At 37.5% G+C, this 26177-nt stretch overlaps 1 protein-coding gene across 2 annotated transcripts in view; it reads right to left on the reverse strand.

Moving 5' to 3' along the window:
• The window catches only part of LOC104234090 (transcription initiation factor TFIID subunit 1), a 29498-nt gene extending 4157 nt beyond the window's left edge, over positions 1 to 25341 (reverse strand). For both annotated transcript variants that reach the window (XM_009787591.2, XM_009787589.2), the window contains exons 1-18: positions 25165 to 25341; positions 24841 to 24901; positions 22313 to 22419; positions 20688 to 20750; positions 20457 to 20502; positions 18213 to 18473; positions 15952 to 16052; positions 14705 to 14873; positions 13526 to 14615; positions 8883 to 9085; positions 8536 to 8773; positions 5909 to 6245; positions 4353 to 4562; positions 4107 to 4199; positions 3295 to 3501; positions 2312 to 2515; positions 1011 to 1497; positions 85 to 275 (exon numbers count right to left, since the gene is read on the reverse strand). In XM_009787591.2, coding sequence (XP_009785893.2) covers positions 85 to 275; positions 1011 to 1497; positions 2312 to 2515; positions 3295 to 3501; positions 4107 to 4199; positions 4353 to 4562; positions 5909 to 6245; positions 8536 to 8773; positions 8883 to 9085; positions 13526 to 14615; positions 14705 to 14873; positions 15952 to 16052; positions 18213 to 18473; positions 20457 to 20502; positions 20688 to 20750; positions 22313 to 22419; positions 24841 to 24886 — 4053 coding nt within the window. In that variant the 5' untranslated portion in view covers positions 24887 to 24901; positions 25165 to 25341. The remainder of the gene's footprint in view (positions 1 to 84; positions 276 to 1010; positions 1498 to 2311; positions 2516 to 3294; positions 3502 to 4106; positions 4200 to 4352; positions 4563 to 5908; positions 6246 to 8535; positions 8774 to 8882; positions 9086 to 13525; positions 14616 to 14704; positions 14874 to 15951; positions 16053 to 18212; positions 18474 to 20456; positions 20503 to 20687; positions 20751 to 22312; positions 22420 to 24840; positions 24902 to 25164) is intronic.
• Between the last annotated feature and the right edge of the window lie 836 nt (positions 25342 to 26177).

Consider the following 26177-nt stretch of genomic DNA (forward strand, 5'->3'; position numbering starts at 1 on the left):
TGCGTGACATACTAAAGACGCCTACAATATCCTATTAATATAAGTGGAGCACGACGGAATTAGAGAGGAAGAAAGGATAACAACCTCCTTCTGATCTCCAGTGAAATCCAATGCATTTGACCGATCAGACTTGATGCTTGGCTTGGAAAATATTTGAGGTTTTTTACCCCGATCAGTGCTTTCTGTACCAAACCTGTATCTTAAATCTGGCATGACACCAATTTGCTCCCCCATGACTTTCTCCTTTTTTTTCTTCTTTCGATCAGCTTCTTCATCTGCAAATTAGTAGTTAGAGATAAACAATACCAGATAAGAAACATGTGCTAAGATAGGCTGCACCTGTTGGCAGGCAACAAAAAATGGTTTATACCATGAAGAAAGATGCTATGTGTAAATTCTATTGAAAGAAGAGGGTAAGATCCACCTCAAAGGAAAATTGTTGTGTCATAACGATAAAAGGGAGTCAGCAGTTTTCTTATATGCATTGTTTGGATCGATTGTTATAGCAACCTCTATTTGGTAATATTTCCTACAATCTTTTTAAAGAAAAGTATTCAGAGTTGGTGAGTCTTTCAAGGATAAGATGCAACTTAATCAACTTGTCAGGACTTCTGTAAATTCCTAAACAGTACTCTGCTCTAGATCAGGAGTGATGCTACATCATTTGCGAACTTCACATGACAAGGATTTAGCATTGGCCGTGCCAAGACGTATCAACAGAGAACCCAATCCTTGACATTACGATGCCCCAACTCATAGGCATGGAGAAATATGTCATACTCCACCCACCGTACCCTATCCAACTGCAGAAGCATAAGAACCAACCTCATATGCTTTTTTCTATAGAATTTCCTTCCACTGAATTTCTATTTTCCAGGAAAAAGAAAGTAATATTGAAGTACACCAAATTCTTAATTTTCTCAATCTTGCAGACTATAGCACCAAGATGCCAAGGATGGACTAGAAATAACATATACTAATAGATATATACATATATCCATGTTCCATACCATCCATGAGCATGCGGCATAATTCTGCAGCTTCAGCTGCCTCATCCTCGATTTCCTCTTCCACCTGAGCTTGAATGGAGCGTCTTCTCATCTTGAGTCCTTTGACACCGTCTACATTATCATGTTTGGGCTCATGACTACCCTCCTCACCATCCTCGCATTCCTCTGCGTCAAGAAGATTTTCCAAGTCACCAGCAAATGAGTCCAGGTCACTGTTCACTTCAGAGTCACTCTCATTTTCTTCACCATCAACAGCACTAAGATTTTGGACTTGTCGGTCCCAGATCTCCTGACATTTTTCTCTGGTTTGCTGCTGCAGCTGCAAAAAGGACATGCGCTGCCCACGTGCATATTTGCTTATCGTTGTCGGATCAACTTTGACACCTGATGCAGCTTGCTCGCTGGAGAGCTTGCGAATCATAGCAATTCGGTGCCACCTTGTTAGTTTAGCAATCTGCTCCTCTGGAACATTAAACTTGAGAAGAACCTAAATACAAGAAAATACACCATTATGTAAAATGAGAAACACATACTTGTGAATTGATAGGAAAAACCCATTCGGCTACTGATCCATAATTCACAGGCAATTCGCCAAAGATAGAAGAACTAGAAGCAGAAATGGGGTTTGATATGGACAAGAGAACTTTATGCATCAGAGCCGAGGACAAAATAATCAACTACCCGTGGACCTGTCAACTAGGCTTTAAGCTAAATAAACACGCCTGAATCAAATAAGTCAGAATTGATTCTGTTCGGAATCATCTTTCATAAGGGGTATATTCATTTAGGTTCTACAATCAAATCAGGGGTATTTCTTTTCGCCGCAACTTAAAACATACAATAGCAGAACATAAAAAGAAACAGTCAATCCAGATTGATACCAATGAGTTGACATATATGTCAATGGAAACATACATAATGTTGAAGTATGTGACCATCTCATCTAAACGCTTAAGCTGTTAGAGAGAGCACACTTTTATTTATTTAATTATGTCTTCAACACGCCCCCTCACGTGCAGGCTTGATTTTTTTTCATGAGCCAAGCACGTGAAAATTTCTTTTTGATATTGGGTGGCGGTGAGACTCGAACCAGGACCTCTGCCTGCTCTGATACCATGTTGAAGTGTGTGACCATCTAAAAGCTTAAATTATTATTGAGAGCACACTTTTATTTATTTAATTATGTCTTCAACACATACGAGACAAAAGCCATTTACTTTTTAGGAAACTGCAGTTGATGCTAAGCCAAAAAAGCTCAAAGTTTGTAAACTCCAATTCTAATATTAATCCAATCAACTCACCTCGCGTGCAGCTTCCATGCTCAGTCTTCTTAGATCTGCATCAGTGCCTGTTACTGTTGACCCTTTAGCAACAACTGCTTTTTTCTTGGAGATTGCATTTGATATTGGTGCCTTAGGAGTGGTGCGGACGTAACTGAACCCTAATCCCCGACCGGATGGATCACCAACACCAGTAATTTCCAGTCGCTCAATATTTTCTCTATCCTGTAGAAAAGAAAGACCAAGTTTCAGGACTAGCCAGGATGTTATGAATTACAGAAAACGTGTACATGTATCTCTTTTTTTGAGAATGATTACATTTTATAAATATAAATCAGCACAAAGTTTGTGCTGCTAAAAGTGACAGAATACATCCCCAAAAAAGTAAAAGAATCCCCCACTAAAAAAACTTACAAGGATTCTATGATATCAAGTATGGAGTCACTATCATTTACAGGGCATTCTTTACACCAAAAAAGAAAATGTACTAAACAGTTCATTTTGATTTTCTGAATGGAGTTGCTGACATCCTCAAAACATCTGGAGAAAACGTGTACATGTATCTCACAGCACTAACTTAATGAAACAGCAGTGATACTAAGAACACTTATTGTACTTTTTATTATGATCTAATGAATGATCAAAAAAAAAAAAGTAGTGATACTAAGAATACTTATTGTACTTTTTTTTTTATGATCTAATGAATGATCCTTATACTCTATCGTTGCAACAGAAAGTTTTGAATTATTTAAAGACACCAAAGGCTGCCATGCCAAAGAATCTCTGATGACCAGATAAAAGGTTGAGAAAAACAGAAATGACCAAAATGACCAAATGCAATTTCTGAGACATATTACCATGACATTGAGATAACTAATTGGCAATCACCAAAAAGGAAAGGACAGAGTTCCAAAGTTTGTTGGATTAGGTTCACACACTCCGGAAAAAGACACGCAGTTCGTCAAAGACTAGATTACAAGATGGATGATGCAAAAATGATCTACCTGGTTTGTACAGGCAACAAAGTTGCTACTCAAGTTCCAAGGTGTGATTTGAAGCTCCCTTTCAATATGCGATGCAGCAGCTAAAGCAATTGCTTCATCTGGGAGCTGATTCATTGCAGCTGATAGGCCTGTAGGATGAGTTAGCCGCGTAATACCTAGGCGCTTAAGCCTATAAAGACCAGCTTGCATGCTTTCATATGCACACACCTGAGCCAAAGGACAAGCACACAACAAAAAGTTTCAGATAAATGGTTGAAAAAACAATAACATAGGCAATGTGAAACAGTAAAGAAGAAGAGGCAATTTGGGGCCAGTAACAGCATAATGAAAAGCATTACTACATTCTGGAAAAATGACATTTGAACCCTAGTCTGCACCGAGGTCAATGACTTTCAGGGGTCACAATCTCTACCAACTTAATTGGATATGAAAATTAAAAGGAGGTGAATTTAAAATTTCTTATTGCAACAGAGTCCAGCAATTTAAACTACTCAACAAGAAAAAAAATATTATAGACCATCAACAACGTACACCATTATTGATGAATTCTGTTCTCGGTATTTAATAGGAGAGCAGGGAGCAGCATGATTTAGCCTCCTGCTGATACCAAATGTGCTAAAGTGGCAAACTCCATAATCGAATGATGAAGCTTTAAGATAGTGTTAAATGTACCCATGTTATTTTGACAAGTGCACGACATCTCTTAATGCACAGTACAGAATGTTTTTATAAACCTTCTTCATTTTTCTTTTTGGTTGGGAGAGGGGGATGAGAGAGAAACTAAAAACAAGGATCTTTTGAAAAGAACTCACACTTTCCGGTGAAACCAGCCTCCTCAGTTCCTCCTCGGACGGAATCCGAAAATTGAACCTCATAACCCATTGGAGCTGTCCATTTGATCTTCTCTGCATCATGTCAGCACCTAAGTTACTTACCACAGACACATAAAGGGAAGGAGCACATGAAGTTCAACAAAGACGACTTTCAATAAATTCTGTCCGATTAATGTCTGTACTAAAGTATTTACCCAGGAATCAAAATGTTGCTTCTTAAAGTACCTGCAAATCAGCACAATGTTTGAGCCTTTTCCTAAGAAAGGCCTCTGACAAGCTAGGGAACTGTGCAGACAGCTCATCCGCGCGGATGAAAGGACGTGAACCCCGTTTTTCAATAGCACGAAATTCACGATACATATAGACCAATAATCTGTTCATTATGTAGGTCTGAACACCTTTGGATCCGGGAGAGATTACCTCCATGTGAGGCTCCTTCAAAGATAACAAGGGAAAGGCAGATTAAACAAGGAAATAGATCCAGCACATATTCATACACAAGCAACGGATCAGATATTAGTCATAAATTATTCATGATAGATTATCCTCTTCTGGAATAAGATTTCAACATAGCTATAACATGCTTGCATAATAAAGAAACGTGATTATCCTCTCCAGGTATAAACATCGACATTGCTACAGCATGCTGGCACATTACAGAAGCATGTATTAGCATATTGCACAAAACAAATCCACAACAGATTAGGACATCAAAATCTAAAGGTCGTAGTGAATTGTCCTCAAACACTATTGCAAGTTTGCAACTTTAGTTGGAAGTTCATTGAGTTTGTGGCAAGAAGCTGAGAACGGGCGTCAATATACCTCCATGACCCAAAATTAGAAAAATCCAAAGAAAAAAGTTGTTAAAAAAAACTAATGAAAAGCAAATTCTACTTCCCCAGGAATAAAAGAAAGGAAAAAAGCACATAAGCTTATTAAATTATGTAGCTTCAGATTCCTTTTCCTTCACGAGTTCTGATCATTCAATTTTAGCTTATTTATTTAAGATCTGGACAACTAAGACCTCATACTCCACCATCTTGGGCCTGGAACAACATCAATTATTTGGCATGGATTCTGACCCCCATGTCCGCCATCTAGCATCATCATTAAAAGATATAATAATGGCGCGTATTTTGCATATGCAACTGTAATCAAAGGTAGATTTCAATCGAACCAATAGAAAAATCAGGCACATGAAACATCACGAGAACTTCTAATTCATAAGCATTAAAGCTACCAGATCTTGCAAACCAAGTTGAATGCTTCAAGGAGAATGCATGTGGACAATGCAATAATATGAGAAAATCAAAGGCATCCCCTTCAAAGGGGACCAACTCATATCCTTCCAAATTTCAAAACTCAGGCTTATCATGCAACAGCTCATTGTTTCAGGTTCCAAACTGGCAAAATTAACATGAATCAGAAATTTTCATGATGCCATGGTTCAAAATGATGTGTACTAAAACAATCGATATTTTAGAAATAAGTTCATCAGAAAATAATATGCTCCATCCGCTTCAATTCATATGAACCTATTTCCTTTTTAGTCCATGCCAAAAAGAATGATCTCTTTCCATACTTGGAAACAATTTACCTTTATGCATGATTTATAGCCACACAAAATATATGTGCTTCATTCTACACAAGTTCAAAAGTTTTTTTTTTTTCTTGAACTCCGTAACCAATCATTCATACAAATTGAAACGGAGGGAGTATAAAATTTGCATAGTGCAATCAAGATAGTACTTAAATGAGAGACGGTAAGGATAGTAGATAACCTGTTGCCCTACGACATCAATCCTGTCTATCCGCCTTATGGACAGCTTACCCTTTGCTGAGCGAACCAACAAATAATCAGTTGATGAGACCTTCTGCTGAAAAATTGGTGCCCTGTACATATTTGTTTCGAGGGATGACTGGCTACAACCAGGTTTTATATCCCCAAGGAAGGGGGATTTATCAGCAGGATCAAGTATGAGCACACTCCCCAATCCAGTATTTTCGTTGCGCATCAAGGTGCCCTTCTGATCATTTGGAGATGATTTTTGGTAATAAGTACACAATCTTGCACCCATTCCAGCATTTCCAAGGAGCAAAGGTCTCTCCTCACAGTATCTGCAAGTAGAGAAGCAGAGACAAGTGTTGAGGCAGACCAAGCATACGCATCATAAAGTTGTATAAACATGAAAAGAAGTAACGAGATTCTTTTTTTAAAATATTTCTTTAGTCACAAGGTTTCACTAGACACACAACAAGGGGTGACGAAAATATGTACCATGTGGTTGCATAGAGTGCTTCGTTATAAAATCTATCCAATTGTTATACGAAAAGGGATATACTCCTCACACCTAAAATTTAGATGGAAAAAAAATCTTCATTCATCAATAACACCAAGGTAGTCATAAAAATAAGTATGAATGTTATACGCACTGCTCCTCCATCAAATCTATCCAACTGCTATACAAAAGGGTATCTGCTCCTCACACCAAAAATATAGATGAAACGAGAATGATCTTTTAATGCTTCATCCATCAAGCTCTATTCAGGTAGCATTTGAGATGCGATTTGCACAACTCACACAGAAAACAAATGGCTTCAGTTACAGCTCAGAAATTAAAATTCTTCAGTGTCCTATTTGGCTATTTTAAAGTTCCATTACAACAAAAAACAAGAAAAAGCACTTCAAAAATTGCACACAAATAAACTACTTATATGCAACACAGATCTCCGCTTGATCAACACAATAGACCTATTCAAATTGTCATAAATCACTATAAGCAAAGGTATATTATTCATCTATCACGGCACCTAGAGAGTAGTACAAAAGTTCTCCTCCCATTTGAAAACGTGGGGGAACTAGCAATCCCATCAGATCATCCTTACCATTGACAAAATTAAAATTACAACAGTTAGATGATGATGATAATCAGACAAAATCAGTTCTTTTTTTAATTGATGAACGAGAAATCCCAAGGACCAGCTAACAAACGGTTCGAAACTTGGTGATAATGGGCCAGTTCCTCTATCCTTATCCACTTAAATGCCCTTTTTTTCCGCTGCAAGGTTCGAACTCGTGATGTACGCCTATTCTACACATCATGCGCTGCACTTTTACCACTAGACCGAAGCCCTGGCCCCAGACAAAATCAGTTATTCAACCTCGCATTCCGATCTCCTCGATATGACCATCTTCCCTAATCAAATACCAGCAAAATTGTTCCTTACATTGGTCTTACAAGTTATGCTGTTGGTACAATGATAGTGCCCCTACAAGAACTCCTGACATAGCACTGGTACCTGGATAATGTTAATTTCTAACAAATCTTATTCACAACTGTCATCCTCTTCTTACATATCCATATTTTTAAATAAATAATACTCCTTCCGTTCCCTCTTAAATGACAATCTTATCACTTCATTATATCATTTGTTAGGATCAGCATCAACTTTTCTTGTCATTTCTTTTATCTAATGCAAAGTATCGATATTTCCAAATAAAGAATACTCCTATTCCCTTTTTAATGGAACTCTTTCCTATTTAGTCTGTTCCAAAAAGAATAACACCTCTCGATATTTAGAAACTTTTTAAATTTGAACTTCATGTTTTTTTATTAGCGACATACACTTATAGGCATAGAAATATTATGGCATGTTTTAGACCACAAGTCCTAACGATACTTGTGCAAATCTTCCTTGAAACATTCACATTACTGACACCTATCCAATTTTAGGGAAACAGTAATAATGGACAATGAGGGCACCGCATCTCTAAGAGTCTGTACACCGAAAAGAAAACGAAAACTAAAGCTTATTAAAAGAAAATGGGAGAGAATATGCCTAGCATTCACAAGCCATGCAACTGTTCGTGTCTAACCAGCCTCAACTCTCTATCGGTAGACCACTCTACTTCTTATGTTTTCCATAACGAACTTAACGATCATGCTGAAGGTAAGATTCAGGCTTCACCAAAGCAAACCAAAGTCTAACACAGAATAACTCGGAGTAGCATATATAAAATTAGCAGATAAAGAATTACAGGTGTGAACTACTCAGACTCATCCCTTAACAGCCAACAATCAGCACAAATAGATTATCCTAGGGGTAGCAGTTTCAATATTTTTGACATACAGATGGTTGTGGGAACAACCTGTTATTGTGTCAGTATCCGTGTCACAAATTACTTTTCAAGATGACTGTGCCCCATACAACTACAATTCATTGGTCAAGTGAATGCCACAAAGCTATACAGAACCCCCAAAAGGTGGAGCATTCACTAGCGGAGAAAAACTACCTCCAACTTAACAGGTACAAGGCATTTATCGATATTGAGCATGAAAAACTGAAAACAAAATGCCATCAGAATATCAATAGAAAATGCACAATAAAAATCTTTGGGTTAACTTACTCCATGAGGAAAACATGGCCATCTTTCACGGAAAGATCAGATTTTTTCTTAAATGCCCCAGGAGGACGCATGGACTTGTTCTCACCGGGAAGCTTTTGTGCCCTAGGCAACAAATTTATCCTAGTACGAACAAGATGCAGCACAGAGTTTGGTGGAACATTCTGCGCAGAAAGAGATTTATCATCTTCAAGCTCCTTCCCGCAATAAATTATCTTCACTGGCTCAGACAGTTTGAAATCTTTAAACAAATAACATGGTGAAAGTTAGTAATAGTTGGGACATCAAGGTAATAAATAGATATAATATAAGTGAAGGTTAGGAACTAAAAGGACAGAAAAATTACAAACCAAGCTTCTTGGACGCCTTTGACTTAAGGGAAGAAATGGTCTCCTCTGCTGCCACATGAAGTTTACTTCCTTTGCCACCCAAGCTCTTTAATATGATTTTCATCGGCCCGTGTGTAGACAACTTTCTCTGTTCCTTAAGTACCACCTCATTATCATGGGGATGCCATAAAGCTCTTGGCCGATGAAAATTTGCTATGTCTTTACTGCAACAAGGAGTATAAATCACATAAACAAACAATAAAAAAGAAGCAATCAAATACATAAGATAAATCCGAGAGAACAAACATCTAAATCTTATTAAAAGAGGTGATTAGGTAGATCTAACATGTCTTTACTGCAAAGAGGAGTATAAATCACATAAACAAACATTAAAATAGAAGCAATCAACCAATACATATGATAAATCCGAGAGAAGACACTTCTAAATCTTATTAAAAGAGGTGATTAGGTAGATCTAACATCGCACTTATGTCCATAAGGACTGGTGCAAGGACAAACTTTTTTTTGCCTTTGGGTTGCCTAAGCCAACTGATAAATACACGCCAAATTTGTTCCTTGAACTGCAAAAGCTAAGTTACCTCTGTCTACACAAGTACACAAGCAGAGAACAATTAGAGTGGAAGATTGTTTTGTGTGAGGTAATAGCTAGTTAGAGAGAGAAGCTCTTCCATATCTCTAGACTTCAGTTCATCCAAACAATCTCTCACAGTACATCTGGCGTGTGAAGAATCTGAGCATCCAACCCAAAATCTTAAGGCAATGGCCCCTTTGAAAACCCTCGCACAACCAATGAGGGACAAGTATATTCCCTAATACCTCTCACACGTGTAACCTGGTTCTTGAGTTTGCACGTGAACTGAATGTTCTTTATTTTTTTTGGTTTAGATAAAGAAAGTGGTGGCTTGACAATAGTGGGCCTGAAACAGAGGGAAAGACAGTAGGCTCAACAAGCTATTGAGTGAGCCTAGAGCAACGCCTATGCTGATTTAAGAGAGAGAAGTCCACAGCAACTCCATGTGTCAAGTTGAGAGAGAGAAGCCCAGAGCGATAAAACATGAGAAGAGAACGCTGTTTTGACACAGGCTCACCATACTTTGGCTCTAATGCCATGTGAAAGAACCTGAGCATCCAACCCAAAACTTTAAGGTAACGGGGGAGCGACCCGGATATTATAAAACCCTCGGAGACCCTTTTACAACCAATGAGAGTCAAATGTATTCTCTAACATTGCGAACTGAGATCTACAGAGTCGAGCTCAATCAAAGAAAAGAGGGGCTTGAAGGAGAGAAAATGTATTCAAACTCAACTCAACTGTTTGTCAATTTAATCTGCCTTCATTGCAATCTTCAACCCTCACCCTTTCACATCACCAAAAAAGCTCAAATCACTAACATTTTTTTTTACTAGCAAGTAACTATCACAAGAAGAGGCACTTGTGGAGCCTATGCTTAATGTGTGTTCGCTGGCACGTAGGATGACTGTCCTTCTAGCACGATTACATCATACAAAATAAGAGCCTTCCCATCTCATTACCTTTCTCAAAATCTTATCAAAGAATGTTGCAGCTCTAAGAAATTGAGAATACTAAAATAAACTAGGAGCTCAGGAGAGTGCGGAATTTTCTTTTCTTCGACACACTGGAACGTGGAAGCATGGTGATCCTGGTCATGGACAACAGGTACTGGAGAATGACATCAGAAGGTGAAAAGATCCTTAATGTCTCCTTCATAAATGTTACGAAAATGGACTTTGGGCATAACTCAACCCCAAAAAGCTAGCTGATGAGGTATGAGGTCTGGGTTGCCCAAGAGCATGTAAGGAGACAAGTCATTCCTTCAACCAACATGGACCCACCCCCCCCCCTCCCCTTGCACGCCTAAGACTGGGCATTTAGACCACGGATAACATCAGATGACGATCAATATTGAACAAATCAAGAATAGGGACACATTTGACTTATATACTATGACCAAAGTGAACGTGCATAACCCAAACCTAAAATATAGTTCATGAGGTGATAAATGTTCGAGAAAATATAAAGAGACAACAACCGATTCTCTTAAATGTCGTGGGACACTCTAACAAGGTACCAGAGTAGAGTAGACAGAAGTCCTAGGTTCAAGACTTGCCACCATTATGAAAGAAACTCTTCGTGTGCTTGGGTCATTAAAAAGAACAAAACCTACACGTGAAGGACATGTTAAAACACGATTAGATTAATAAAATTGTGCTCTTTATAACAATTTAAACTTTTTGATGAGATGGCCATACCCACCTCAACAATAGCAATAACACTGATGAAGGATGGAGCAGTAAAACCAAAGACTTTAGATCCCCTTGTCTTAGTTAGAAGCAATTGCAAGATTATTGTTAACATGCTTGCAATGAGACTAAAGAACGTAAAATTTGACACGATGCTACCTCTCAAAATGTGCCTGTGGGATGAAGGAAACTCTTTAGATGTTTTACTGAAGCAAAGCAGCTGGTGGACTCCGGAAGAAAGTAGTACAGAGAAAGTGCTATGCAAGTTGGATCTTGAAAAGCCATTCCACAACGTAAATTGGGCATTTTTTACTTCGCGATAATAAAGATGGACTTCAGAGAGTGAGATTGATGACGTGGGAAGTTCTGCATATCGAAGGTGAATTCTCAATGGTTTCTTAGCAATTACTGTTGATGGGTTCAAAACTAGCCTGAAGGGAGAAGATAGTCTATGAGTCACACATCTACTTCGTTGATGATACTCTTAAGTCTTGCAATTGAGATGAATCGTAATTATAATATCTGGGAGAGATATTCTTTTCTGATTCGATGTGGTATTAAGACTGAAGATCCATTTAAATATATGAATTTATCCCAGTGGGAAAGATGGACAATTGAAACCTGTATTCAATTGCAATATCAGGTTACTACCTACATCATATCTAAATATGCCAGTAGATCCTTGCATAATGATTATTTAGTTGGAAATCTGTAATTGAAAAAGCTGAAAGAGATTGGCAGAATGGCAAAAGACATACTTATCCAAAGGACCAAAGAGGTAAAAATCAATAGCACATTATGAAGCATCCCGGCTCCCCCCTATTACATTTCTCTCATGTATTCGCCTCCAAGAAGACGTCTAGGAACTTTTGTGGTATACGAAGGATGATGGTAAATAATTGCGGTTGGATGTCAATTAAAGTATAGAGGAATTTGGATAAAAGGTTTGCGAATCTTCAACAGAGCTCCTTTTTTTGGGGGGTGGGGGTGGGTGGGGGGGGGGGTTAACATCTGTGTATATTAAAAGAGACAATACATAAAATGCAAATTTGCAATTTGGCAATAAAACATTTTATTTACCCGGAAAAAAAAAAAGAGATAGTACATAGGTTGCTGAAAACCATATTTACAAGTGAGCAAAATAGAGAAGAAACTGTTCTGCGGTCCTAGCAAGATTCTAGAATTTCTAGGATCGATACAATATCTTCAGTGTAAACCTGCTTACACCAAAAACATGAAAGCAGAACACAATTTATTTTGATCTTCCTCACTGAGTTGCTGCTGTCTTCAACAGAGCTCTTTTAAGGAAATGGTTATAGAGATCACTTTAGATGACAATGATAGCAAACAAGTATAACATTCGAGAAAGGAGATGGAGTCCAGAAATTATAAAAGTCTTGTAGATGTGGATTATGGAAAAACACAAGGAAGGTATGGAGAAATTTATGGAGACATCAAGTTCACAATGGGAAGTAAACGATTAGAACCTGGAAGCACAGATGGTGTTGCAAAACACACTGAGTGATCCCCTTCCTAACAAAGAACAATGTCAATTGCTTAAGAAGGAGACAATGAGGAGAAACTTCTTTCAGACTTGAGGTTGAAGAGATCTTTAGGATTGAACGATGGAAGAGTTCCAAAACCTTATGGGGTTACTCTATAAGCATGATATCATGGAAATCTTCTTGGAGATGAAAGAGAAAGCAAAGTGAATCTTCTTGGCCAATCAATCACCGGCTATTAAAGAGAGAGGAAGTAGAATATCCATATCGATCGGTAAGATACCAAGTGCTTCGAGTAAAGTATGCATTTTTCGCTTGTCGACAGCAAGGAGGCTAATCTCACAGCAGAAAACTTGAACAAAGAGAAGATTACACAAGTCAGTTGCTGTTACGTATGTAAATATTTGGGAAACGGCAAGGGATACCATTGTTGCATTGCCAATTCGCAAGGCAGTTATGGTGGACACTGAATTTGTTCAAATTACAGTGATCAATGTCACCTATAGTTTAGATGTGATTTTCAGTTGCGCCATCAGACAAAGAAAAACAAGGTATAGAGCACAGGATGTAGCTCTCTTGGCACCTATGGATAGTTCAAATAGGAAGAACAAGACAGCTTTGAAAGGGTGTGAACATACTTCCATATAGATGAGGTCATGTTTTTTATGTTTTTTTACCTAATAAACTTTTAGTGCATCATGGTACAGATGATAGGGCGCTATTTATAAAGAACCATATTTTCAGATTTTCTATCTTTTGTATACAGGGAATTTTTCCCGCCACATCAAAGAAGTTATAAGTTTATCAAAAAGGAAAAAATTAAGAGTTAAATTAACCATTTACATAAGATACTGTCAAGTGAAAGTACACAAGACTTACTTGCTTAGCTTAGCCTTCATTGTCTGCAGCTTAAGAGCTGGGATTGAGTGCAGAACTTTGAGACCATGAGCAGTGCGTTTCTTTGAATGTGATTTTAGTTGCTGAGTTGACTTCCTGTTCAGATAGAATTTGTCATTGGCAATATTAAAACGCCCGGATAAACCACCGAGTCCATATAACTCGGCAGAATCACCATTACTGGGCTTTATTAAACCGGTTGTGATCATTGCTCCAGCATGATGCAGAAGCTGTTGCCCATCCCTGTTATCCAAAACTTCGAAAAGCATTTGTTCGTCTTGAAGATCATATATGAGCTTTGGCTTCGGAAAGGGTTGATCTGGTTCCCAAATAATGTTGTCCACCCAAGATTCCTCCATTATATCTCTGTTTTGTAATGTAAGCTTGCTAAATCGCCTTAAGGCATCGCTGCTAAGGCTTTCATCAGTGGCTCCATCTTTTACAGTATCTGTGCTCTTTTGCCTATCTGCATTCAAGCGAGACTCTAATCTCAAAAGCTGAGGGTGATATCTTCCTTCTGATAATGAAATATCCAGGTGTCCTGAAGGTTGTTTTGAACCAAAAGGCTCCACAGAAACACTGCAAGAAAAAAAGGAGCTGTGACCTTTCTCATGGGGTTCCATTTCTTTTTCTGACTGAAAACATTGAGACTCGGCCTCCACATCCGGTTGTTTATGAGTCAATGCTTCACAATCAGGTCCAGAAATCTCGCAACTTTCAGCAGTATTATCACTCACTGGAGGAGAATTATCCCAAATAATTCTATCCTCCCAGTCTTGCTGATCAAGAGGATAGAACTCCGGACAGATAGGTGAGCTCCAATCAGGAGAAAGATCCATTGATAGATTTTCTATCATTGGTTTAGCACTACACCAAGAATCCTTTTGCTCAACTTTTGGCTTCAAGTCATCAATCCCTTGAACTGTTCCTGGTTCATTATCCAGGAACGTTAAAGCACTATCTTGATGTACATGGGCCCTCCTCAACCAAGGAAAGTCTTGATAGGACCCTCTCAGTAATGTAACTTCATCTTCTTCAACAATATCCAGTGTGTCCATGGCCTTGTATTTGTCTGTTGATACAAAAACGTGCTATAGAAAGATTAATCCGTACTACTACTAAACAGAACTGAATAAAAAAATTCTTATAAGCAAAAGGTACCTTTGGGAACAGAGCATCGTCGCTCCCTCTTATCTGCTTTCTTCCGAGGTCGATGGAGGGCAAAAATTTCGGAGAACTTTAGAATTGCTATCCCATCTTCTACACAAAGAACAGGTAGAGGCAGAGAGCTTTGACCATCAACTGGCTCTTCCATAGTAAGAGGTTCTTCCTGCCAACCAGCATAGAGAAGCAGCACTGTTTAGAAAACAACAAATATTCTAAAGCAGACAACAAAATTAGGCAATTATAGTCCCAATAAGGGAAACTTATCTGCAATTGTTAGCTTATGCCAAGCATTAGTAGTAGTACAGAATAGAGGAGAACAATATTTCAAAGACTTCCAAGAACTCCATCTAAATAAACACAGATCTCCAGTGGAACAGATAGGCAGAACACTAAAATGATAGTGCTTTAATATTTGTCGAATTCCCAATAGAGTGATAAACTGTAAAGACAAGCAACATAAAAAGTAAAACTACAAGGGGTCGTTTGGTATGAAGTATAAGTAGATATAGTGCTGGTATAAAAATTTAATACCACCTTAATACTTTGTTTGGTTAGCAAACCTGGTATAAGTTATCCGGGATTAAAATTAGTACCGGGATCACTTATACCTCGTAGGGGGTGGGGTAATTAGTGCCGGGATAACTTATACCTTCTTTTTAGAAATTATGCAATGTCATTTTTAATACAACATACCAAACATTGGAAAAAAAACAATACCAGGATAACTAATCACAGCATAACTAATCCCAACATAACTAATCCTAGAATAACCCGTATTCAAACCAAACGACCCCTGATTGTTGTATATTACTAAGAGTGGTCCAACAGATGCAAGATCAGACAAAGTTGTTGAATGCAGTGGCAAAACATTATAGGATTTTAACTGACAAAAAAATCCGTATGTCCCAAGTACTTCAGCCACTATAAATACAATAATTTAAGGCATTTATAAAAAGTATTAAACTGCATCGTCTATCTTCAAGTACCACAAGAAATTATTGTCAAGCAAAAATATAAACTAGTCCAAAAGCTATTTCAGGAAAACATCAAGAAGCCTTTGAAAACATTGCTCGTAAATAGAAAGTGACACAAGGATATCAATTGTTTGATGATCTATTTCACAAGAAGGAAAGGATGAGAAGCTAGAAAGAAAGAGATGGCATGCACTTCAATGCTACAAGTCGGAATTAAAAGAACATAAAAAATAAGTAGGTTTTCTATTTAATTAGTAACGGATTGACCTCTTGAAGATCTTCACTAGATTCGGGAGCATCCGGGGATAGAACTTCTTCTGGAAGCTTCTTCCCATGAAAAATCACTTCAGCATCATTGTTGTACTCCCCTACAAAGACAAATAGGTCTAAGTGAAGATGCAAAGAGATTTTTTGGACATAATTGCTGGATTGGTCACTGAAAGTTAAGAAAACCACAATCCCACTAGAATTGTTTTGATGACGTGGAATCTCGTTGAAAAAGTTTGACAGTATCTTGTCAGAAACTTGATGCCGGAACAATGGCTAAAATAACATGAAAAGAGGTGGGCGTAGACGTGACAGTCACTACCAAAAAGGAGCAGTGCAACCAAAATTGTTACCTAGAAGATGTGCAGTGCCGCCAAAGCGGTCACCAAAAAAAAAAAAGCGATGCCAGTAAAACAGTCACCGAAAACGAGATGTGATACCACAAACCGAAAAAAGACCAAAACATTCACCAAATAGCCGCAATGTCGACAGGACTATAACCGGAAACTATTACCAGAAATAAAGAGATAACGCTAGAATGACCATTGAAAGAGGAAAGAAAAATTATGTAAGCAAAAATAAAGGTCGAGCAAGAGATACAGGGCAACCTACCACTAGTTGGACGCTACTTACACCTATACCAAAATCGTAACTAAGATATCATGCGGAAAAAAAAAAAAGATTAACATATATGCAACAATAAACACAACATATTTAGCCAATCCGGAACTATATCTATCTTGAGAACTTTAACTTTTCTGATATTTTACCTAACTCAGTGTTATCAAAGGCGAAAAGCGCAAAAAAGCTCTAAGGTCTGTTGGGGGTTTAAGCGCATAGCGTGGGCTTTAATGAAGAAAGACGCAAATGGAGAAAAACTATAGATATGTATGTATAGTCCAAGACTAATATCTATAAGCATAAATACAAAATATACATACAAAAAAATTGAAGAAAATTTACGATAAAGTGAATTATCAATTGTTTAGTATTGCCTTTTCAGGATTACACTCATTGGCAAGGAAAAGTATGCCTTAGAGCCTTGATGACAACACTAAAGCGCCCGCTAAGCGACGCGAAGCGTTCAACATGTTTTGAGCCTCGCTTCAGGGCTTAAGCGCGCGTTTGATAACACTGACCTAACTTTTTTTATGAAATACTCCAACTCTTAACTTTCTGACACTAACACATAATAATCTAACACCTTTTTTCTTTTTTGATTACCGAGAAATTCCCGAGGGCCAGTGGAGCATGGTTTGAAACTCAATGGATAATGGGTCTGCTCGTGCTTTCTCCACTTAAATACCAAGCTTTTGTCCGCAGCAGGGTTCAAACTCGTGACTTGCGTCTAAAGCACACATCACATGTTGGGCTTTTATCACTAGATTTAGGCACTGAGGGCTAATCTAGCACTTATATCTCGAAACCAGAAGAAAATTAATTTTAAAAAAAAAAGACAACAAACTCAAGCAAAATAGAATATGATAAGTATGGAAGACTCGCTATTTCATTCTGTCCATAATACCCAGAGCTCCCTGCCTCTTCCCGCTGCACATGCAATCTGCTCATTCATAGCCCTGTCGCGGTGTTAAGGCATCTACTGCCCTCCTTTTCTTTATTGACATGCTCTCCCTCATAGGACACCCCCCCCCCCGCCCCTCCAAAAGAGTATTTTGTCACATGGACTTGTTCACAGCTGCTGCAGCCAATTTCAGTTCGCCAAAAATTGCTAGGAGGAAAACAGAAATTAGGCACAGAAGGCTGCAAGCAAAACAAGAGTTTGACAAACTAACCACAATGACTCATCTCAAGGATCAACTTTTATCTGGTGTTTTAGGATCAAATCTAGCTTTCACTGCAATGTTGGGTTTATTTTCTGCCACCCTCTTACAGAAGGGACTCTGGGTTATGTTTTGCTAGAATAACTCTGATTCGTCAGCTTGATATTCGGCTTCATTTGAGCTCCACATGTTTCTGCTGGTTTGTGAATGTTCCAAAAACCCATAACCATTTAACTACTGAGGCTATTTGGTCTACCTTCAATTTCAGTTAGGTGAACAGCAACTTTCCCTAATAAACCTGAGGTTTGTAACAAACTAACAGGAAGACAGCTTTATAAATTGAGTTGTGGCAACCAGTGTTAAATATCAAAAGGTAGAGTTACACGCTAAAGATTGTAGACAGCCATCAGTACTTCAGGCTAACAATATAAACACTAAGAAAAATCTGTACCCAAAAAAAAACATTGCTTTTAAACTAACCTTTTTCAGGAGTAGGTTGAACTTCAGCAGCGTTCTCTACCACCTCCTGTTCCTTCTCCTCTTCATTATCATCCTCATCATAGTTTTCATCATCGAAAACAGAACCACGATTCTCCAAAGTAGCTAAAGATACTTCTGATGAAAAATAATTCCTCTTCGGCAATAATAGGTCCTCTTCGGTAAAAGTTTGTACCTCAGGTCCTTCATACTGCTCATCAATGTCCTCATAATCTACAGCATCTTCTGCCTTCTCATCATAATCTGCTTAGTTCAATAAAGCGGAGAGAAGAGAAATGAGAAATGACTTCTGAAAGACAGAATAGGTCGAGTAAAATATAATGGTTTAAGAATGATAAGGAAAACCCAATGTAACCTCTAGGAAAAACCAAATCATGTGGTGTGAATTTATGTAAGAATATTCATTTACAAACGGAATAAAGAACTATAAGACCACTGGAGTTTTAACACACCAAGCTCCGGACATGGTAGCAACAAGAAACGCACAAACATAAGAATTTCTGGCACACAATAAATAAAGAGACTGTTTAACAAAAGAATGTCGGATGCAGTTCAGTTTCACAAAAGAGCTCCATTTGGTGGAACTATTTCAAAAATCAGAGTCTAACCTAAACATGAAGATCAACTTGGCAATTATTTCCAGTATTTCTCAATTTACTGTAGTTAGGCCTTGAGCATTTTCACATCTTCCAATCTTGTGTAGTGTTACAGGGTCAATTTTCGCTCTATTGACACTGCACGACAGTAGCTAAACACACAGCCACTCAGCCTCACTTTTTCGCACACAACTTGACACTTAGAATTATTCAGACTTAGCCAAACTTAACAACACACAGAATTACGGGTAAAATCACCCAACCTTTATTATTCTCGCAGAATACAAAAAGGACTCAGTTAGGAAAGGCTCACATATGCTACTCGCCTTAATCCCAAATGAAATATACACATAAAAGGGGGCTGCCTATGGCAGTTTTACAAAGTGGCAGTTAGGGGCAGTTTAACAATGTGCCATGCACATGACAGACCTACAAACAAGCATAACCAATCTGTTTGAATTTGAATTCAAACCCTTCCCACGAAATTGGACTTGTCTTCAGCATTTTAGCCAACTGCTCATGTGCTTTGCACAAGCCTTTATCTTCCACAGCACATGCATTGCACACCTCTTCAGTCACATGTCTTGCACACTTGTTTTCCAGCTTTTGCCCATACTTAGTCTTCCCGCCTTGCCTTGTTCTTGGACCATGCCTCGTCCATAAGCTCATGACCACGTCTTGCCACAAACTTAGTCGTCCCACTGATCCGCACGCATGCCTTTGTCAAGTGCCATGCGCCTTCATTGCCATAGCTAATGCCCACGAAACAAGGCTGTCTTGCCAACACTCAAGGCACCTTGCCTAGCTAACTTATCTAAGTCCATCACCAACTTAAACACACACCCAGCTCCGTATATTGCTTGCCAACACTTTCACAAACCCATGTCAAGGGGCAATGTACAAACCCTTAACACGGATTCTGCCCGACCTTCGTCAAGTCTCATTATTAGGGGCTAGCATGTAGCCTTATCACATACCTTGGAGATTGGATATGTAGATCCTCATGATATACTAGCTCTAATTAGGTTCTTTTTTTAATTTAATAAGTGGCTATTTCCAGATTGTGGCCTCAGTAAGGTTCAAATTACCTTACTTTAATAGCTAAATATTTTGACACTACATTTGTCTGCAAACTCAAAACAGTGTGAGAAGAGGGAGATCTTTGATATGAAGCTATAGAAAGTTTAACAAGGCTTATGTCACAAATATGAGACAAGTAAAGATCCTCCCAATGATTCAAGCACCTGAATCTTGACAGTTGGAAGCTGGGGAGGAACAAACCATAACCCGCATGTCATTGGGCTAACTATGCATATTGAGAATAAACATCTTACGAATAAGGAAACTACTAGAACTACTTCACTGAAGAACGATTGCGCTCCTAATGATTAGGAGAAATATGACTTATCACAATGCCAAACACATAAATTGTTTCTGGCTCTTTCTATAGTGAATTACAGGTTAAAAACCTGTGCTTACAACGTTTAATTAAGTGTGCTTTCACTTCTGACAGGCAAACTTTAATAGGAAGAAGAGAAAAGGACAAAAGAATTGCCAATGAAAGTCTCAAAGAACTAAATACCAAAGAGATAAGAAACTGCATGAGATTGCATTGGTGGAAAACATGTACCTTGTTCAGCAGCATCTGCAGATGCTTGTGGTGACTTCGCTGACAACTGAACATCCAAGGGAAAAAGACATGGAGAAAATATTAGCAACAAAACTACTCCGGTAGAAATTCGGCAACAAACATTCATATTTATAACACCTGATCCGAAATATAATTCCAAATAAATCACGGAGATAAATGGTTGGATTTACCCTTTCCAAATTATACAGATAAAAGACTTTTGATACATACATCTATTTCTGTCAGAGACGGACCAAGCTTGTCAGCTAAAGCAGCAAGATGCTCCTTCGCATCCTGAAAAACATAATTACCATTAGAATTTGACCACTTAATAAGCAAAGAAGACACCAGAAGAAGTCACACAACATGCGAGATCTGAAAGAAAAAATTTGAGGCGTATTAAAATGAATGAACTACGATTCTATAAATTGGTGCTAAACCCGGCAAGCATCCTCCATGGAATGGATTGTTAAGATATTGGCTAAGGATAGCATCTGGTTGTTGTTGCAACTGTTCTTATTGAAAGATACACTGCAATTAATAAACTTTTACCTTATCAAAAAAAAAAAGATACACTGCAATTAATACGTAGAAGTGAGCCTTAGCGATAACTATGTCCCCTATCAAGTTGGAAAAATGAAGACAAAGCAAGAACACAGTAGGAAGGTTTTACATTGCATCATCTTGAAGCCTTAAGTTGTTAGAGGGAAACAAAGGAAAATCTCTTGAAGGGTTAATGAGCAATTCTAGTGGCTTTTGAAAAGAACATGAAAGCCGAATACAACAACAACAACAACATACCCAGTAAAATCCCACTAGTGGGGCCTGGGGAGGGTAGAGTCGACGCAGACCTTACCCCTACCCAGGAAGGGTAGAGAGGCTGTTTCCGGGAGATCCTCGGCTCAACATGAAAGCCAAATAGAATATTAGAAAACATTTTAATAATAAAGGTTATAGGTTATAAAGTTAAGCATGGAAAAAGAGAGATAGAAGAGACTGGACAAATATGGACAGGGAAAAAGAGCATCCCTGCGCCATAGCTATTGTCTGGAGTGCCATATGGCACTTCCTCAACCTGGGATGTCTTCAGAGGCTCAAGACAAGATGCAGGAGCATATGGAGAATTATACCCTGGGCATATTCTGAACTGTTTGGCTAAAGAGAAATCAAAGATGCTTCTAAGATGAAACATTAACTCTCCCTTTTAGAGCATAATGTTTACAAAACTAGAGTTTTTGGTGTAGTGGTTTTTTTCCTGAAAAACACGGACAGTTTAATGACTTGATTGAAGGCCTAGATGATTAGGCAAAATTCTACAGCTTCTCTTCTGTAAACTCCAGTATCGATAACCAAGTTGGCGCTGCAATTGTGAATAAACCTAAGTATTTACCAAGATAAAAGAAAGAGATAGAGAGTGTGCTGGAAGGAGTTAATACTTCCTTTGCACAGGTTAAAGGGACTCTTTTGGTTTTCTTCCTTTTCTTTTTTGGCTAACTTCTCGAGCACATATGTCATTCTCAACAATATTGATTATTGGATTTCTTTTATAAGGTAAAAAATATTTCATTATACAATTGATATACCAAAAAGTAGAGAACCTACAAAAACGAATGATTCTCCACATCGAATTTTCTATACATATTACTATATTATGGGTGCACGAAAAAGAAACATGGTCCTTCTAAATAGATATGAGTTGCTTGTGCTGAAATTTCAGCAAATAATTATCCTGTTAGGTTCAATTGGTACTTGGAGACACTTTAGTACCTCTAACATATTAATTTGGGATCTCACAGCATACTAATTGTTTGAGAGTCAAATTACATGGGGAGAAAAGAATAAAAGGAGCAAATTACCTCATCAAGGTAATCAACATCAAGATCACCAGAGTAGTCAACATTTCCGAACATAAATCCCAAAAGCCGGTTACCACCACCAGCTTCCTCATATTCGTCCTCATCATCTGCAAAAACCAGACATAGTCGTCAGTTAAATCACACTCAGAACGTCAGCTTCCTCACAATGCAGAAACAGGTAGAAATAATGAGATGGATTTGGTGGATGTAAATTCAAAAAGAACATAATCTGGTGTAAAGTAAGACAGCAGAAGACTAAGATACAAGCAAAAGACCAATTTTTTTTTAACGTAGATAAGCTACACCAAAATATGTTCCTCTATAAAACCACCCAATCATCTATACGTATACACATCATGGATGCACCAATGTGCAAGATCGAAATTCTCCTCTCTTTTTAAATGAGATATATTGAGGCCATCTGTTGGGCTAAGAAACTCGAGATATAAAGATTAACATATAAGCACAAGACTCTGACAATCTCTTTTACTTTTTCCACAGTTAATATTTGTTTTTGATAATAAGGTAAATGATTTTACACTCCACATTTATTCTGGAAGGATAAGCAGTAACTTCTAAGCCACCAGTCACAGCTCTCTTTCTCCAACTTTTAGGCACTAAAACAAAACCAACCTTATTTCTGTCATTAAAATGATCAAAGTTTTACACTAAACCACCACAGACAATTTCCTACTTTGATATCTAGATATAGCATCAAATCGGAAACAGCCACTTAAGTTTTCTTACCCAGTGAAAAACATCAGATGAGCAAAGAAATTCAACCGGCCCGTCTTTCCTCATTCTCTTTTGAATATATCATCAATTTTGGTACTTCGTGAAATCAGCCCCAGTCCATAATGCACTGAGTGACCAACCAACCTTCTTTTTTCTTTTTATGATAAGATTAGATATTTACAAGGAATATTGCAGAGCAAGTGACTAGGCGCTTCAAATGAAACACAATGCATCAATTAGATAAACTAACCAACCATTATCTCGATAACATTTCAAGCTGGTATTCTTCAAATTCGCGCCCTCTTCTCTCCCTCACCCACCCCACATGAAATAAAAAATAGAGATAATGAAAGAAAAGGTCACATCCAGACAGGTTTCAAAGCTTTCCTTATCACTCAATTGAAGTGGACATGCAGAACAAGAAGTATATGGAACTCTCAAAAGCAAAGATAAGATAATGATGATGATGATGATAATGATGATGATGATAACAGTAATAATAATAACAACAACAACAACAACAACAACAACAACAACAACAACAACAACAACAACAACAATAGCATCTAAAGCTCTTTGTTGCAAATACAAGAATATTTTTCCTGTCAATTACACAATAAAAAAGAACAAACATTCCTCATAGTTCATATCCAAGCCAACTCATAATTACTGGTAGACAATCAAGGAATAAACATTTGAACAAAGACCCCATATATTCTGCTTAAGGGTTGCAATGAGACATCAATATTAAACTAAAGCATATAGAATCTCCTCCAACAAATTAAGTAACTGTTTCAAAGATGCACCATTTTGACATTGTTCTTCTTGAGATGAGGTCAGTGAGATTATACAACCAGCTGGTCCACGTAATAGTAAAATTCCAAGGAGACTGTTACAAAATCTCCAAGCTACAACGACAGCCTATCACTAAACGCCCATGCTACATAGCTTGACTTGAAAACTCATGAACAAGTATTATACTAGAAAACCCACTTGTTTCAGATAACTCAATTACACACACAAGAGAATAGGATTTTTTATTACACTATCAACAGAAATATAAGTCTTCTAGATACACAGAAATTAAATGTTTTTCCAAAGCACCAAGGGTGTGTCTATGGGAGACGAGGATTTGAATCCGTGAAAGAACAAGGTGATCTCTTTCTATCAACCAAACATTGATGGGCGAATGCAAGTACTTAGCCAAACAGTTGAGGTGCAAGTTCAATATTAAACAGCAGCTTAAAGCCATATAATGTGAAGGGCTTATCATTTCATGGGTCAAGCTATGTATTTAGGGAAGTGTATGCTTCAAACAATGGCGTGCAAAGTTATACCTGCTAGAAGAGAAGTTTTTTGAATCTCAACTTCGACAGAGCAGGATTAATATCAACTTTACTGTATACAGGATGCTAAAACTAGTAATTTAAATGGCAACTTGATCACAATAGTACTAAATCTCTATACTTTTTGGCATATTTTAATTTTCCTAAAAAAATTTTGATGATGCTGGTATTAATGCCAGTTCGCTCACCTCCACTAATTCTACTGGGTAACTGCTACGTCCCACCAACACAAATACCATGTAACTATGCGCAGCTCTGACTAATTTTCCTAATTTGTGAGCTTTACTTCAAAGAAGCTTGATCTCCACTTCAGGTTTCACTTCACACAAATTTTTTGATAAAGGATTTCTTTTCTTTAAAATACGAGTTTTCTTCATAAAAAAAACCAGCATACTAACAGTAAAAAACAAGGCCAAAAAAAAAAAATAGTAACAAATTAAATGTTACCTTCATCACGCCCATCACGGGATGTGCCACCAGATTCGTAACCCATCTTAGGTCACCAACTCTGCAACCCAAAAAAAAAAAAAAAACACTTCATTATTCTGAAATTAGCAATGAAATAACAATTACCCAATAAAATTCATAAGATTATAAATTAGAAAAGAAACTCCTTTACTCTATTCATCCTAAAACTTATTCAAATTGGTGCAATATATAGTACAGTTGCAAATCTTTATACTCCAATTCATTGCAACAAAAGAAAAAGAACAAAGGATGAAAAATAACTCCAGGAAAAGGAAAAAGAATTAAAAAAAAATAGTTCTTTACCCTAATGAACGTTAAGACTTTGAACGTTAGAGGAGAGACATCACAGAGCGTGAGAGTAATGTTTCAATAATTTGTAGAGAGGGATTGCCGGTTTCGATTTTGGGCGTATTTATACAACAGATTTTCTGGCTTTTCTTGTTTCGTCCGGGTTCGCTCTATTGCGTCAAAGTGTTTATTTTTTTGTGTTTTATAAAATATTTGTGTCAAAATTCAAAATATAAGTATATGAATAGGGGAAATAGTTGGAAAATATTTTAGGAAATACATAAGCTCGAATATTATTCTCTGTTTTTATTTAAATTTGAAGTAAATACCACCATAAAATTTGACGATTAATATATATATTAATATATATATATATATATATATATTATTGTTGGTATGTCGGGGTCTATTTGGAAACAGTCTCTTACCCTAGGGTAGGGGTAAGATATACGTACACACTACCCTCCCCAGACCCCACTAAGTGGGATTATACTGGGTTGTTGTTGTTGTTGTTGTATATATATATATAACACATCAGTGTCAACGTCATTATTAATTTTTGACACAGCCGAAACTACAGAAAAATTAACAAGTTCATTAAACCAACATTTAATAAGAGCAAGAGAAATTCCAATGGAGCTTTTAGTATTTTTCGGAATTTCATTACTTGTGGAGCTGTGGAGACCGATGACTCCTCCATAATTACCATGAATCGAACAAATATTCCTTCCTTTAGTTTGTTGATGGAGATTTGTGAAAGTGAGAAGCCAATTAGTTTGTTGATGGAGATTTGTGAAAGTGAGACCAATAACAAAAACACTACTTTCAGAGTTTTATAGCTCGTTTGACCAAGCTGCAAAAATCAGTTTATCTTGACAAGTGTTTTCTTTTTTAAAAGTGCTTTTCTCAAAAGTACTTTTAGTGAGAAGCAGTTTGTGTTTGGCTAATTAGTTTGAAAAGCATTTCTGAGCAGCAATTAGTGTTTGGCCAAGCTTTAAAAAACTGCTTCTAAGTGTATTTTTCTCAAA

The sequence above is a fragment of the Nicotiana sylvestris genome, chromosome 11, assembly GCF_000393655.2.
Source record: "Nicotiana sylvestris chromosome 11, ASM39365v2, whole genome shotgun sequence".
In the NCBI taxonomy this organism is placed as follows: Eukaryota; Viridiplantae; Streptophyta; class Magnoliopsida; order Solanales; family Solanaceae; genus Nicotiana; species Nicotiana sylvestris.